This window comes from Poromitra crassiceps, assembly GCF_964638095.1.
Source record: "Poromitra crassiceps genome assembly, chromosome: 11".
NCBI classification, from domain to species: domain Eukaryota; kingdom Metazoa; phylum Chordata; class Actinopteri; order Beryciformes; family Melamphaidae; genus Poromitra; species Poromitra crassiceps.
The window spans coordinates 36,420,275-36,437,078 of NC_139643.1; the positions used below are offsets into that span (position 1 = coordinate 36,420,275).

Consider the following 16,804-nt stretch of genomic DNA (forward strand, 5'->3'; position numbering starts at 1 on the left):
CAAATGATAGTCCCGAGGACGGAGTCGACGAAAAAAGAGGTGATTGTCATGCCTTGTGATTTCAACAAGAGTTTCGTGTGTATGTGTGTAACCAGTCGTGCAGATAAACACAGAGGAAAACATGCGTAGTCAATGCCAAACCGCTGTCATGACTGAGGTCACTGTTTAATGTGTGTTTGTATGGGAGGTGTGAAATAATGACTCCGCTCGTCTGGGCATCCCAGGGAGCCAAAGCCAACACCCGTCCACGGTGCAGGAAGTAGGGCCATTCCGTATCCGACCACCAGACCGACTCATTGACGTAAATTTGCGACGTAGCGAAATAACGAAAAATAGCCAAATATATTGCAGCATCTTACATAAACCATTGACTTGTGTTAAATATTGCTGAGTGTAAGAAGTTAACTTAGTGCCGTTACCGCAGAGCCTTGGGTGCGTAAGTGCGTTAGCTTTAACACATTTAGCTAGCGAGGTAACGGCTAACGCTAACGACAACAATGGACGGTCTCGAAACACCGTACGAGGATGAGGCTCCTCCAATTGACTTCATTGATTGCTTGGTAAGTTAAGTGAGCTAAATTAGACCCATTTTCAATACAACATAAATATACAATTAATGATGATCGAATTACATCATCACCGCGACGCTGCATACACTTATTCAAGATAGCCTATTTATTGTCACTCTGTTGTAGGCGCAAGTCAAAACAAAACAAAAACAGTAGATAGTCAAGTAAGCAGAGTTGACATTATAATTGAGTAGACAGGTAATATGTGTAAAGAACGTAAATAAGGCAAACGGTGTAAAACACAATAGAAATTAAATAGAATAATAAAAAATAGCACCGTTTGTCGGTAGAAGGTGCAGTCAGGGCAAGACAATTTGTGCAGCTGGCAATGCAACAGAATCATTGCACTCAGTCAAGGTGTTGTGTGTTTTATTTGTTGAGGAGTCTTGTGGCCTGAGGAAAGAAGGTATTCCTCAGCCTGTAAATCAAATTTCTCATATCTGATGACCTACTGTGGCAATAAAAGTGACTGCGATATTGAAACCCACATGCATCAAATGTTACGAATAATCATTGGTGACCAGGTTTTCTTGTTCGTGATTGATATTTTGACTTTTCCCTCAGGTCTGCAGCAAATCCATCAGAGGTGACACCTTGTATAAAATACACCTGACCACAGCGGGACATCTGAAGGTAGGCTACATGGTACAGTCTATGGGTGGTGTACAAATAGCTAATTGCACAGTGAATGCTTAGTTCACGTTAAAATGCTGGATCAATGATAGACTTAGGTAAAAACTATTACTATTCTAAATATGATCTGCATATTTGCCTTTCAGTTAATCACATGTCTTATCTCTGCAGGTTAAAGATAAAACCTTACTTGGAACCAGGAAGTGCACAAATATGTTCTAAATTAGCAGCCTTTCCCTGCTTTTGTTTACATCCGAGGACCATCATTCCTTACTTGATACTGATTTCGATCCTTGTGTCCTATGATTTGCCATTGATATTGGCTGCATTCCGTTTCACAGGGGACTTCAGACTGTATTCCCTACTCCGTGCTCGGGAATGCCGGTTAAGGGAACTTCCCTCGACAAAATTCCACTATTCAGAACACCCTGCAATGTCACTAACGTCATAGTTTACTTCCTCTGTGCGTTGCCCTGTGGTGACTGCTGCTGCGGCGCTGCTATTATGGCAAATAAATACTTAACGGGCGTACTAGCTTCAAGTTGCAAAACCATGGATGCTCATAGCCGTTAGCTGTCTAAGATAACAGCTAATAACAACATTAACATTTCTCGGCAGCGAAGCGCAATGACTGATGGGAAATCTTGCATGTCAACTTCCGCCAAAGTGAAGTACCGTTGTTCAGTTCTTCCCTACAAGGTACACAGTTACCTTTGGACCGAACATTTTGGCTCCCTACGGCTTGGAATCTTACTTGACATGGCCGAATACCCTGTGCAGTCCACTTCGTTAGGGAACTACTTGCCGATTGGAACGCAGTTCCTGCACTTGACATCAAGTGATGTTGCATGGGACCTCCTTGGTTCGGATCCCCTGCTATCCTTACTACATCATACATTGTTGTGATTTGGATCCCTGATGTGGTGCTGGTATGAACTGTGTCCTCCAACATCGATGGGCAAACTCTTGTGCCTTTTGTCTTGGCCAGATTTTAACCACAAATCCTGTGCACACTGTGACACTGTGACACTTTGGTGACTTGTGCATAAATTCTGCATTATTCTCCAGTCTGCGAGAAAATGATCCAGTGAAGGTGACACAATAAATGTATTTGCACTTGTGGTTGTGCTAAGCTAACACAAAAAGGCTGTATCACGGTCATCAAAGTCTCTTGTTGCCACAATTTAATCGATGTCTATAAACCAGTCTCTCTGGGTGCTGCAGTGTACAAATAATTGCACATTTATTCAACAATGTTTACTTTCTTCAGCTCGTAAAACCAAATACCAATATGTTTTTGGCCGTCTTGAAGGCGGTGTCATGGTCATTTTTGAAGAGCACACCTTGAATTTTGGCAATGCCACATAGTGGGAAAGTTGACATGGTGTTGCATTCAGGTGGGCTAGTGCAGTGCCTGTTCAAAACATGCCTGTCGGGTATGGGCCGATGGCTGCTTGCAGCTTTCTTTGAGAACCGCGCATGCCTGTAGTGCAGCTTTTTTTAACGCTGCGTGCCCATTCAATATGTGCATGTCTTTCTTGAACGCTGCGTGCCCGTTCAATATGTGCATGTTGGGAACAGGGCGATTACTGCTTGCAGCTTTCCTCCCACATCAGTTTTTTTTCTCCTGTGTGCGCTTGTTCTTCTCTCTTGGGCAGTTTAACTGAGCATGGCGCTCAGCCAGTCAGAGCCCCAGCTCCACTCAGACACAGAGCTGAGTGGCTCGCTGTTAGCTTGTGTAGTCAGGTTATTACTATTGAATGACTGTGTCCAAAACCGTCACTGCACGTCGTTGGGCCCCCAGCAACACACCGGCCAAGTGTGAAGTCGATCAGACAAATGCGTCTCGAGATATGCAAAGGACAGACAGACACACTCTGAGGTTCCTGGAATTAGTAGATCTACCGGTAGATGTTGTTTTCCTGTCAGACTCGACTTCCTTTTCCTGCACGTTGCAGCCCTTCATTGTATGTGGAACGTTATGTGATCAACTTTGCGTTTACAGAGGAAATGTAACACAGGAACTACTCACATTTGCTATGGGGCTACAGCTGCAAGAAATACTGCTTTGCACCTTCAAAATATTTCTTCTCCAGTCTTCAGTGCCATGTCTTCTGGAGAGCATCACCTCATGGCTGAACTCTCATTTCTCTTGGTCCACATCAGTCTAATATCGGGACTCTTACCAACAATGATAATAGAACCAGTGGAGGCAGGTGGTCAAGCCAAGTCATCTTTGTCATTCTGATTAAGCAAGAACATTTCACTTGTGGTAATTGGTGTATAGCGATATGGAACAGTATTTCATGAGATGCCCTCTAACTTTCAGTCCCGTGTTTCAGTTGGAGGATGTCACTGTGAAGTGAAATGCTTCTTTCCAAAGGTTCTCCATTTATTGAGTGCTGGACCCGTTTGCCCATTTCTTTGGGCATCTTAGATTTCTTTCTTACATATAGATACACATATTAAAAATTTAATTAGCTCATTAACAGTTAATGAAACCTTCTTCCAGGATGTTTCTTAGACACATCATTCTTGCATTGTCACTGCAGCTCATGATGAGCTGTTACATTTCAAAGAGATCCTCCCTATCCAGTATATAAAAAATCTAGTTTAAAACTCTTGACACTAACAAAGAATGGTGAGCATTCAAATGCGTTAGTTGACTTAAGGTCTCTTCAGACCGTGGCAGGTTCGCACCCCGTGTTACCTCCGGCTTGGTCGGGAGTCCATACAGGCATGATTGGCTGTGGCTGCGGGTGGGAAGCCGGATTAAGGGTATGTGTCCTGGTCGCTGCACTAGCGCCACCTCTGGTTGGTCGGGGCACCTGTTCGGAGCGGAAGGGAACTGGTTGGAATAGCGTGATCCTCCCACGTGCCATGTCCTGCCGGTGAAGCTCCCCACTGTCAGGTGAAAAGAAGCGGCTGGCAACTGCGCATGTGTTGGAGGAAGCATGGTGCTAGTCTACGGCTCTCCCCCGATCGGCAGAGGGTGGAGCAGCGACCGGGGCAGCAGAGGAGAAAATTTGCCAAGTACAATTGGGGAGAAAATAAGGGGGGGTGAAAGTCTCTTCAGACCAAACGCGAATAAATTGTGTGAATAAATTGCACAACAATTAAAAAACCTGAAGCCATTTATCTCTGCGCCTGTCCACACCAAATCAGAAACTTCAATTTATTCGCGGTGCACATGTATTTTTTCCGCGGCTGTTTCGATTTCTACAGATTTGCGGCTACAGTCTGGTAATTGACTGTGTATTGGATCTAGGACGCAAGTCGCACCTACAAACGTGATCAGAGAGAAATCAATAATGTCTCCATTATGAAATTACACCAAGTGCTTCACTCTTCAGTTATAAAACGCTATATTCGCTCCATTATCTCACTCAAATGACAAACCAGAGCTCTCCAAAGAGCTGTCCAGGTGGGCAGGAGGAGAGAGCCTAAGGAGGTCCTCTCCACCGACCTCACCGGCCCCTCTCCCCGGGGAGCGGCGCATCACAGTCGGCTTTGCAAGGCGGAAGCGAGTGGGTTCCCGGGGCCCCTGGCCAGAGCGATACGGCTACCTGCTCCTCTCCAGTTCCACTGCTTCTTTGCCACTGCTGCCTGTCACAAGTTCACATTGCGGATTTTTAATCTTTGTTCGAATGCATGGAGCCCGGTTATTCGTGTTGCTCTTGGTGTGAAGGGTTTGAACACGAAAATTCGTCTACGAATATGCATTTTCGTAGACGTAAACGCCCCCGTTTCGCCTTTGGTCTGAAATTGCCTTTAGAAAGGTAAAAATACGTTAACTCTTGATCTTTACTACACCTCAAATGAGCTGTGGTTTTGGTGAACCTTTATGTGTAAATGGATTGTGTGTTTCCATGATATAACCCTTTCTCTATTTGTAGCAGAGGTGAACTTCGCCACTAGTCTGCACTGTGGCGTGTTTATCCAGCACTGATTGACGTTATTTTTATTGCTCTCCTTTTATTCCTGGCAGAAAGAGGATTACTTGATTGATCAGGGTAAGTAGTTTTCACCTTCGTCAGCTTGGGCCCTTCCTGGTATTCCCGGTATCCTGTATAGTAAGTTTGCTGTCTCTTCTGACAGCTTATTAAGTCTACACATGAAGGCAACAAAGGTCACTATAATCTATTGTTGTTTTTTGATGGATAATATTATCCATCTTGGTCCACTTCTGGCTTAAAGGGGGTGTCCTATCTCTTCAGATAGGTTATTACAGTACGTTTACACATCAAAGGTAAATGTCACTATTTACCTTTCTTTTTTTGGGACAGCATTGTTGGAAAATATATTCTAATATGTTAAATATAAATGTATTGAGTGAAAATTACATTCTGGATCTCTGCTGGACAATTGCACACAATTGGTTTAATGGGAAGAATTGTGGTGTGCATTCAAAGAAAGGCAAGTGAGCTTCCACTTGTTTCAACTGAAGAAAACAATCATGACTTCCCATACTTAAAGAATGTCAACAGATTTTCAGACTTTGTTCAGGTACAATTAAGCTGTACCAGTGACTTGGGAAAAAAATCTGCTACTATCTCTACCCTTTGGAAATGTAAGTGGCATCGGCATTTAGCAGTTTCGCCATCAAGAAGTCTACGGTGGGTATAGCAAATTTGGAAACCAATGTAGCTGAAAAGTTCCTGCCATCATATATATATATATATATGAAGATGTTTTCCCAACATCATCAAAGAATTGTGAAATCCAGAAGATTGCGGCTCATATTGGTTCCTGCACTGCCCTGTCGATGCAGGCGTTTGGAGCAGAGTGAGTGGAGGCGAGTGGAGCAGAATTTGAGGTCCGTAGTGTTCAAAGCTGAACCAGTGGAGACCATACACAAAGAGATGTATGGTCACTCATTTGCAGTCCTCAATTCCTCCACTTTGTGAAGAGTTCAGTCATTTTCAATGCAGCTGCAAGTATAGCAATCGCTGCACAATACTGCCTCCAAGCTCCAATACAAAGATCAACAGTTTCCTTTCACATATATACCTCTAGGCCAGGGCTTCTCAAGGTTTTGGTGACCGAGGGCCAATTTAGGGACCCAACATTGGATCCCTAAGAAAGCCCAAGAAAAAGCAGAACACAAAATAATTCCAAAAACAAATGTTCTTTAATAGCCTCTCGACTAAAAGTCACATCAATTGTGAGAAATGTGTGTTGTGTTTTCTGGTGGAGAAAAAAAAAATAGTTTCTCCATTTTTACATGTTTTAACAACACACATGCATGCCAAAATTAGGCTGTGAAAAAGAGGAGTCATTTGAAAATGTTTTTCCCTCGCCAAGATGTTGCCTAACTTTGGAGTATCATTTAGCCCCCTTCCTAACAAGCTTATGATGACATGGTTGCCATTATGGGGGTCTAGTTTCACTCTGGCTTTAAAACTTCGAATCAGACCAAATACCATCATGTCACCTAACTCATCGCGGGCCACTGTTCGCGAGGGTCGCACTTAAAGAACCCCTGCACACTCACTTTACAGGGGGTCTTGGTCAGCCAAGGATACAAGACTCAATCGTCGAATAACACTCACATTATTTGCGTGCGTTGAGGTTTTAGTTGCACCTCTGGGAAGGTGGGGTTTTAGGATAGAGAGCTGAAATCACCAAGCCCCTCAGAGCCAATTAGTCACGTTTGTTTGAGACTAGGTTTTGGATGTTGAACCAGTATGTTTGTCTTTCAATTGACTGGTTCATTACCCTTCCTTCTGAACTCTGCATTACACATTACAGTGCAAAGACATACGCTGTGGTTATTTAACCACAGTTTGTAAAGTAAGAGTCTTGGTTGCACTGAAAACAAAATCATAAAGAATGGGCTCTACTGTTTGTGATCCATATGTGTAACGTATCTAACGAGAGGACGGGGAAAATTGTGAAACGGTGGAAGCGTTCATGGATATATGTGGACAGACAGTCCATACCTCAACTAATGTGAAACCAATGCAGGACAACAGAAAGCTGAAGAACCACAAAGATCCACAGCTGTCAAGTTGTTTCAAATCCCATTGTCTCTTTCATGTCAACTGTTACTCAGGATGTGTTTTAGCTGAGCGGGCTGGAGCCTAGGGACACGGCATGAGGTCTGAATGAGGGAGAGCGAGACGGGGTTTCACAAGAAGAGCAGCTTTATTGCTACATGCATTTCCCTTTAACTTCTTAAGTGGTGGCTTTCAAGACGCACTTGAGCAGCACAAAAGGGAAGAGCAGTCTGCTTGATGTTGGAGCAAAGCAAACAATGGCTTCAACTCCCCGTTTATGAGCTCATGCTCAGTGATGGATTGAGCACACCTGTGGGACACCTGCGGGAGCTCAACAGGGGGTGTGGTCACAGACAAACAGACTTTCAACATTGCCGCCCCCAAAACTCTGAGCAGTTTTTAATCCAGATTCATGTCCATTAATATGTGTTGTCATCTTTGAGCTCAGGCAACGGAACTAGACGCGCAACTGGTCTGAGGTAAGTGTGGATTTTGGACCTGTACCTCTGCGGTTCTGACCAGACCATCTGATCCAGGGTGTGATTGGATCACCCTTCTGATGGGCCAGAGAGAACGGGGGAGTTGAGGGGTCCATGATCAATACCCGCCACCCCCATGAGGAGCATATTTGGAGTCACAGGGTCAGGCGGAGGTATCGGACAGGTGGAGCAGCTCCGGAGGATGGCCTGGATGCTGACGGGATCAGGCAGGAGCCCGGCGGCAAAGAATGGCCCTGCCAGGAGTGTGGCATGCTGGAGGTCTGGTTGGACATCGGCTGACTGGGATTCAGGCACACTGGGCAGCGGAGTCTCTGTGAAGCTGGGCAGCTGAGGGAGCCAATAGTGTTGGGAGCCATTGGCATTATGTCCCCTTTTCTCTTCCTGCAGCTAAGAAGATATTATTTTTTCTTTCTCATATTCCCTCTCCACTTGCCTAAGCTTCATAGCTCTTGACAGGTGGGTTGTTAAAGCCTGTCTGGTCCGGGTAGCCTCACAAACCTGGTCCTCCAATAAGCCTCTGCATGTTCTTCCTCCCGCTCCTGTTTATAGAGCTCATCCACGCTCATCCATGCTCTTGAGTTTCCCCTCCACCTTCGCTGCTTTGACAGGGTCCAAGATCTCTTTTAGGGATCGATTTGAGCCTCTGCTCCGCATAGAGGAGGAGCAGCTATGTCTGGAACTCGTCTTGCCCTGTCCGGGAGTGAGTAGGCCACTGTCTGCCACCATGCTGCCACTCTGTTGAATCCATCACATAGTCCTTTAAGTAGGCAGGGGCTCGTCTCTCCCGCTTCGTCTTCCTCTCCTGTGGCCTAATGATGTCTGACGCCTTTGTCAGACTGTGAAGCAGCTTCAGGCTGCCGGTGTAGGCTTTTAAAGCCAGGCACATTATCATGATCAGGTCCATAGGTGTAGGCTTAGGCTTGGCTAAGACTTTTCTCACTCATCCCTCGGTTTGAATGTCACTAGTTCCGGCTCGAAGGACCATGTTTTAGCTGAGAGGGCTGGAGCCTAGGGACATGGCATGAGGGTGAGGCAGCGTTTCCACAAAAAGAGCAGGTTTATTGGGAGATGGATTTCCCTTCAACTTCTCAAGTGGTGGGTTTCAAGATGCACCTGACAAGCAGAAAAGGGAAGAACCAGTCCTGGTTGATGTTGGAGCAAAACGAACAATGGCTGCGACTCCTATTTATGAGCTCATCAGGCTCAATGACAGATTGAGCACACCTGTGAGCACACCTGTGGCTTGTTGGTGGGTTGTGGGAGGTCAACAGGGGGTGTGGTTACAGACAGACATGAAGGCTTTCAGCACAGTGGATGAATATTAATTACAGAGGAGTGCAACCTGTCTGCAGTTTTATTTGCTAACAAGAGGCTGTCCACTTTTTGCTTTTTAACTTGGATTAAAATATGGGTGCCTACAGCTGTGTCCGGTCACCGTCTGAGTAGAACTTTTTTTAATGGATACCCTCAATAGGAGTTAATGACAAGTCAAATACTCATATCGGCCGCCCGGGTACTGTTGATGTGACTTTCTTCCAGTATAGTCCAAACAAGAGCCATATATTTTTAGCACATGTACTGTAGCTTGGATGTTACTGGCTTAGGGGCAGCCAGTGTTGAGGGGTCAAGCTTACATGATTTGATGACTCATAAAGGTATGAGCTCTTAGTTGACTGCAACGGTCTGTTTAAAAATGTTACAACAAAATAAAGATCTACCTTTATTATATTGCAAGAGCCTGAAATTGAGATGTTCTTTTCAAATGGTTTGATTTAAATGGTTTGATTCTAATCGACACCGTGAGTGAATCATACAAAAGATATTTGCATATAGTCACTTGAGCTCACTGATCTCAAGTGACTACCTGGTAAAATAAAGGTAAAAAAAGATATAAGCTAAACTACACACAAATGTGTCTATCTACAAAATGTCAGCACTGCACTTATAAGTCTTTATGACCTGAACTGTCACTGTTGTAATGTTAATATTTTTCTAACTATTGTTTGGGTTTCTCAGGCGTGGCCTTCAGAAAGCACACTGTACCAGATTTCGAGGACATTTTGCAATACCTACAATACCTGAAGCTTGATGAGCCCATCATTGGTGAACAACTTGATAATCACCTTGAAATAGTTTTGTTTTATTCCACATTTTTTAAAATCTCATTTTAACATTTTTGCTTCTCTTATTTCCTAGGTCTGAACTATTTGGAAGAAGTGCCTGAAACAGATCCCGCCAATGACATTCAGCCAGGCCCCAAATACCTATGTAAACTATGTGACCTGCCTGGAAACCTACCCAATATGGTCAATCATCTCATTGGACGTAAACACCGGCAGAAATACATAGTAAGGCGTGTGCATTTTCAGAACAAACTGATATTTGCTAGTAAATAGTAAATGGCCTGCATTTATATAGCGCTTTTATCCAAAGCGCTTTACAATCAGTAGATAGTCTACATTCACCCATTCATACACCGATGGCGGCAGGCTGCCACGCAGGGTGCCTACACACCATCGGGAGCAAGGAGGGTTAAGTGTCTTGCCCAAGGACACAGCGACAGCAGCTGGGAGGGAGCGGGGATCGAACCGCCAACCCTTGCGTCATTGGCCGACCCGCTCTACCTCCTGAGCTAAAGCTCCCTGAGTGGGAGCCTTTGAATTTCTGTTGTGCTCTCAACTTAATGCTTTACTTTGATTTTAATGTAGGAGTTGAAACGGCCAGACTTGGTGACTTGGGTGCATGGAGACCCAAAAACCCAGCCCGGAAAGATCGTGAGGGCAAAAGCAGAGGTGTTGCAGAGACAGGATGGATCAGGACGTCCAAAGGTGGGTCACACACATACTGACATACAGTAGTTAGTCGGTCACATGTAAATGTATAATAGCTACATTTGATCACTGAACAATCAAATCAATTTAGAGAGTAACAGAAGTTGTTTGTGGTATGTACAAATTGTTAATGTTAACTTTCGTGTGTCTTTTAGCCAATGAAGAAGAACTGGAATGTGGGCAAATCAAACATCTCAAGAGGTAGGTCCCATTCTTTTACTTTGGATTCTATATATCAACAGGAAAGTTTGTGAGATCATATACTACAGTATTTACAGTTTCTTTTACCTAAGACATTCCAAGGAAAAATCAAGCCAAGTAATTGCTCAGCCTATTTCACAGAAATAGTCGAGTAGGCCTGGAAGTGTCAGGCTTTGAATATGATCAAAATGTACATGGTAAAGGTGAGTTATGGCAGAAAAAGTTTGGGAAACATTAGATTAGTCCTCAACACATGCAATGTAGAAATCATAAAACATAAATATGTTGTAAATTACAGTGCGCAACTTGATTGAAGGCCATTGATAGTGTTCTAGCAAAAAAACAAATCTAGTTGGATATATTGATATTTTCTTGAAAATTATGAAATGACCACAACTATAAATGAGAAGATTTTTTTTCTTTAAAAAAATATGGATATGATAAGTTCTGCAGATTGTAAATTGGTGTGGGCCACTACAAGTGGAGAGGGGCTTAAAGAAGCTATACAAATGAGTATATACTGCGACTAAAATTCGTCATTTACTCTTTCCCTCTAGTTTTACCAAAGCAAAGGCAAAAAATGGACCACAATGTCCCCCAGAGTCACGCACCAGCACCAATGGATTACCATGATCCAAACACCGCCCCCTTCCATCCAAATGACCCCTACATGAGGGACGAGCCTCACAGCTACAACTTTAGGGAAGACGAGATGAGAAGACTGGATTACATGGAAAGCGATGCATACAGGAAAAAATTAATTGAAGCCGATTATGATAGCGAGTATCAACAGGGCTATGCAGAAGAGATGTACAGAAGAGGTGGAAGTGAGCCGCAGGGGTTTCCCAGGTGTGATCCTAGGGATGAGATGCCCCATAGAGAAGCGTACCATGGAGACCCTTACCCTGAGGAGGGCCCTCCTCAAAGGAGGCCCCACCCAGAAAGTGATCCCCTCAAGCAGTTCTACTCTGAGGAAGTTCGGCGTGGGCGAGTTCGCTCTGCTGAGGCCGCTGAGCCTCGTCGGCAGGCCTATCCAGGCCATGACCCTCGTGATGCAGCCTATCCAGAAGCCGAGAGTATCTGTTACTCTTACCCACCGGAAGATTCAGAGCCAACCTATCCAGGTGAAGGTCCTCGGGTAATCACTGATTATTCCCATGGTGGTGATCACGATGAACGCACCAGGAAAAGAGGCGGCTATCCTGAAGAGGAGAGTCAACACAGAGCATTCCCTGAGGAAGAACCCCTGTGGCCAGCCTACCCTGAAGACCAACATCACCAGTGGTCCCTGGACAGGGAGTCAGGCAGACATGGAAACAAGAATGGAGCGGGCAGGCAGGGATCTGCTGACCCAGAGGCCAAGAGGAGGAGGTTTCCTGAACCTTTGGAGAATGTCCAGCCGTATGACGAAGATAATTTATTTGAAATGGTCAGAGCCTTACGCCAGGAAAGAGGAGCACCACAACAAGGGAATGCAGAGGACCACCCCGGCCCTAGCAGAACCGCCCCCCCTCCCTCCCAGAGACCACTGGAAGTTAATAAAAGATCGGCGTCTGAGATCCCAGAGCCATTCAGACGCTTCCTGGAAGGGGCTGCAAGTAACGAGGACAATGGAAAAAGAAAAAAGAAGAGTCGCTTCTCTGATGCAACTAAAGAGGAGGTGGAAAGGGCAAAGGGGGTGTAAGTGTTCTTATAAAACGGATAGTTCCGGTCCTTGATTGCGATTGGCTGAGCCGTGTTCAAAGCCATTGTAAAATACTCAACACATCGCAGTATCACTGCGCCATGTTAGCTAGCTACGTTAGCTAAGCCAGAGACTTTTGAATTGTCTCTGGCTAAAGCCCGCTGCCTGCTGGCTGTAAGAACGTCTGTCAGGCTCAAAACATTAGCCTGCAGGGTTTTTCCTGCACAGAGCATCATGTCTTCATGGAAAACACTATTTTCTAACAAACATTGCACTCTGTGGATTTCTCTCATTTGTAATTGCGGCATTTACACCGATGTGTTGCCAATTTAATGTTAAATATTGTTTATATTGTTAAATAACATTATTTGCTTAAGAAAGCAGCCTTCTGAGTACCTTTCCATAGTACAATCCACATAGAAAAGGTCTATTTTTATTCCAGCTAAACAAATACCATATCGGCCGCCTATCGGTAATCTGTGAATCCCCCTCCACTAAAATCGATCTCAAAAATATGTTGGTCGGGCTCTCTATACCACCTCTGCCTCATTTTGAGCCAGGAAAAGCCCTGGCTTGTTGATATCTCGGCAATAATGAGGCTGTCCCTGCAGTTAAGCCTGTTCAACGGAGTGCCTTAGAACACCTCTCAGCCATTCTAAAATCACTGTAAACCACGGCATCCTGGGGCTTATTGCTTAAATTTACTTTAAGACGACAAGTCTTAAAGTATATATAGAGACGACAAATGGTTAGTTAATATCTTTGATATTAGACTTTTTACAGTGTGTTACTAAATGCTTTATCTTTACACCTTTATACATTATTTCTCTGTGATGTGCTTGATTTCTACTTTAAGGCTCGCTGATCCATATAGGAACCCAACGAGACCAACAGGACCAGAAGTCCCTGGACCAACAAGACCAATGAGACCAACAAGACCAGAAGTCCATGGACCACAGAGACCCGACCCGACCCGACCACAGAGACCTGACCCTTTTGACGTATGTCATCCCCCTCTTCTCAATCTCAACATGCTCTTAATTCTGATAACTAAGCAACTGGCCAATGTTTTGGCAATGTGATATTTTGTAACTAATTTAAATGATGGGCTCATTTGTTGTGATGTCAAACTTATTCTTGTTTAGAGCCCATATCATGCTGAAACCTACCCAAGAGGAAGCTCCGAGTCTTTGGCAGAGAAGACTGGTGATACAGGGAAGGTCTTTGATTTGTTGGTAAGAACATGAATAAATATTATTTTGCAACATACACGACAGGGAGGTGTGCATTAAATGATTGCTGTTGGATAATGATCTTTTTAAAAGGGGGGACAAATCTTATTAATCTCTTTTCTGTTTTCAATCTGTTCTATTTGATGTCTTCTCCTAGAACAACATTGAAATTGAGAACGTGGAAGAGGCCGACTTCCTCAAGGACAAACTTTGCCACCTTCTTAAAGAATTCCAAGAAAAAAAATCTGAGAAGACTGTGGTATGTTTTACCCTGCACAGGGCTGCTAGTGGCCTCTTAGTGGATATGCATAGCGTCTATTATCAGTCATGTGTTTCAGTTTTACGCACTTCCTCAAAGAAGTAGAAGCAAATTGAAAGCGCTTGTCTATTCCTTGTTATTGTAGCACAATAGCCAAGGGCGAGCAGTCATCTCCAAAGATTACAACCATTTGAGCCAGGACGAACAGGAGTCTACACGGAGCCAGTATGAGAGAGCCCTCAGAGAAGGACCAGAAGGGAGGCCTTTTGAGAACCAGCCCAGGCGATCAGAGGAACGCTACCCTCAGGAAGCTCCCCGAGGGAGAGGCATCCATGAAGGACCAGAAGGGAGGCCTTTTGAGAACCAGCCCAGGCGATCAGAGGAGCGCTACCCTCAGGAAGCTCCGCGTGGGAGAGGCCTCCGTGAAGGACCAGAAGGGAGGCCTTTTGAGAACCAGCCCGGGCAATCAGAGGAGCGCTACCCCCAGGAAGCTCCCCGAGGGAGAGGCCTCCGTGAAGGGCCAGATGGAAGGCCTTTTGAGAACCAGCCCACGCGATCAGAGGAGCGCTACCCTCAGGAAGCTCCGCGTGGGAGAGGCTGGGAGGAGCAGCAAGAGCAGTTACCTGAAGAGCAATACCAGGAATACTGCCAACCTTCCTCTCCTGAATCCAGAAACACAAGCAGAAGCCGTTATGAAGGTAAACAGCCTGGAGCCAAGTGCAGCAGCTGGGCGTATGCCTAGGTGTAACGTTACGTCCGATGTAGAACTCAGTTATGACTAACTTAATTTTATGACTAGTGCACCATGTAGTCTTAAGCCCTGTATGTGTTGTAGCCTGGGTGAACCCAGCCTCCACGTGACCTGCTCTCAGACCTGTTCTCAGTCGCTAGTGACTGGGAACTCTGAGAGCAGATCACGTGGGGGCTGGGTGTACCTAGGCTATACGTGTTGCGCCTGGGTGTAACTTTTACGTCTGGTATGGAGCAGGCGTAAAAGTTACACCCAAGGCGTACCCATACTAACAGCTGTCTCATCTTGATCTGCGCTGTCGGGACTGACAGCTCTGTGCTGTCAATGCCGTTCAGTCCTGTGATGCAGGGGAATCTTCTCCAAAAATATTGATTTATGTGTGCTGTAAATGGACGTTTTGGGCGCCGGACCTCCGCTTGTCGGCGGGTTTTTAAAAGCTGATGCGTCGGAAGAAGTTTCCATTTCTTCCTTCCTGACTAAGCCAACTCCCCGCAGTCTGCCATCGCATTCATCATTGCACTTGTGATCAAATTCCATGCATCTTGTTTCTGTTTGTTTGTGTTGGCGCTGTTAAATTTAGCTGTGAGAACGTTTCTATGCTTTGAATACAACTATAAGTTTGAGCTGAGTTGGAGCTGTCTGTCAGCTGTCTCGAGCTCATCTGAGAGAAGTGTGTTGCTTGGCAACAAGTACGTATTCACATGGACGCGCACGTCCGCAGCCTAAAGACCGGGCGCAGCTACGACCGTGGTAAGTCAGGCTTGGTGCGCTCGGTGTAAATTCAAATCACAAAGTCGGGCGTAGCTAAGACCGGCGTAACAGTTAAGACCGACTTTTTTACGCCCAGCTGGTGCACTCGGCTCCTGATGAATATTTCAGTTGCACATAGTAGATCCACATCAAACACAAATGACAAGTAATTTTCCACATGCAGCATATTAAGTCAGCTGCCCTATTGCTCAGTATCTGCTGTTCTTCAACTCATTCTTCCCTGTATATTCCTATTCCATCTCTAAATATTCACAGGTAACGAGTTCGGTTTTTGATCAGATGTGAGGAAATGCATTGCACCTGTAAAGTTAACTAAATCCTCCAAGTTTGTGTGCAGTAATTCTGCGGGGCAAGGTGCACACAGCGAATACAGTCGAAATCAGTCTTGTGTTTTATGAGTTACATTCTCTGCTCCCTCGACACACACACCGTATACTGTACAGTACACTCTCAAGTGTGTATAGTTATTTTTCTTGGTAAATCCTTCCCCTCACTAATTGTTTTCATGTTACATGTATCCTGTCTTTTAGAGGTCTTCGGGCGGCCTCGGATGTTTCAGCCGCCACATGCTGCCCGTCCAGAAGAGACAGAAATGTACCCCGAAAGGTTCCAGGAACCCATGCACCCTCAAGACTACCCACCCCCTGCTGAGTTTTTTGTCCCCCCGCCTTCTGCACCTCCCTTCCACAGGGAGCAAGGATACAGGATGCGCCCCCCCAGGATGGGCCCTCCGCAAGCCAGCAGCCTGGACAAAATCACCTCCACCCTCCTGGAACTTGTGGCTAGGAAATAATTTTCATCTTCCAGTTAAAGTCCTGTAAACAAAGAAATAATTGTACTTGTGGTGAAGTATTTTGGTTTGAAAATAGGGTTTGATGTTTAATTCCCTTTTATTTCAATGTATTGTCTTGTTTTCATTTACTGTAGATCAGCCATTCCCAGCCCGTGAGCCGTGAAGATATTGCAAGTGGGCCACCAAATCATTTGCAAAACATTATTGGTTGTTGTTATACAGATATTTCATTTGTAATCAATTATTTCTTAATTAGCCCATTGCAGACAGCCCATCAGTTTTAGTTTTTTTGTGTGGTGCTGATGAACAGCTCCCTTTACCGTAAAAATAAATAAAAAGTGCTCTGAGACCCATTATTTTTGGTCTCCATGCTCTTGATGACATGGGCCACGAACGTTTTTGAGATTTTCAAGTGAGCCACGAGTTGAAAAAGGTTGGGAGCTGCCCTAGATGTTTGTGGAAAAATGTTGTCCATCTTGTGGAGAAGTGTTGGAATTTGATGCAAACATTAAAACATTTGTCAACTGCATCTATCATGTCTTTGAATTATTATTATTAGTAGCAGCAGCGATATCTTGTAA

The 16,804-nt window shown here is 44.8% G+C and overlaps 1 protein-coding gene across 2 annotated transcripts; it reads left to right on the forward strand.

The window, feature by feature from the left end:
- Nucleotides 1–287: 287 nt before the first annotated feature.
- LOC310785202 (uncharacterized protein) lies at nucleotides 288–16,752 on the forward strand. Of its 2 annotated transcripts, XM_083646197.1 has the most exons (13): nucleotides 288–560; nucleotides 1,134–1,202; nucleotides 5,191–5,215; nucleotides 9,718–9,804; nucleotides 9,898–10,049; nucleotides 10,410–10,529; nucleotides 10,688–10,733; nucleotides 11,291–12,413; nucleotides 13,274–13,418; nucleotides 13,563–13,652; nucleotides 13,807–13,908; nucleotides 14,054–14,606; nucleotides 15,961–16,752. In XM_083646197.1, exons 1-13 carry the CDS (start codon nucleotides 498–500, stop codon nucleotides 16,221–16,223), a joined length of 2,838 nt encoding a protein of 945 aa, XP_083502323.1. In that variant the 5' UTR covers nucleotides 288–497; the 3' UTR covers nucleotides 16,224–16,752. The 2 variants fall into 2 exon arrangements, with proteins under 2 accessions (XP_083502323.1, XP_083502324.1); XM_083646198.1 differs by lacking the exons at nucleotides 288–560; nucleotides 5,191–5,215 and having other exon boundaries at nucleotides 1,138–1,202.
- Nucleotides 16,753–16,804: the final 52 nt, after the last annotated feature.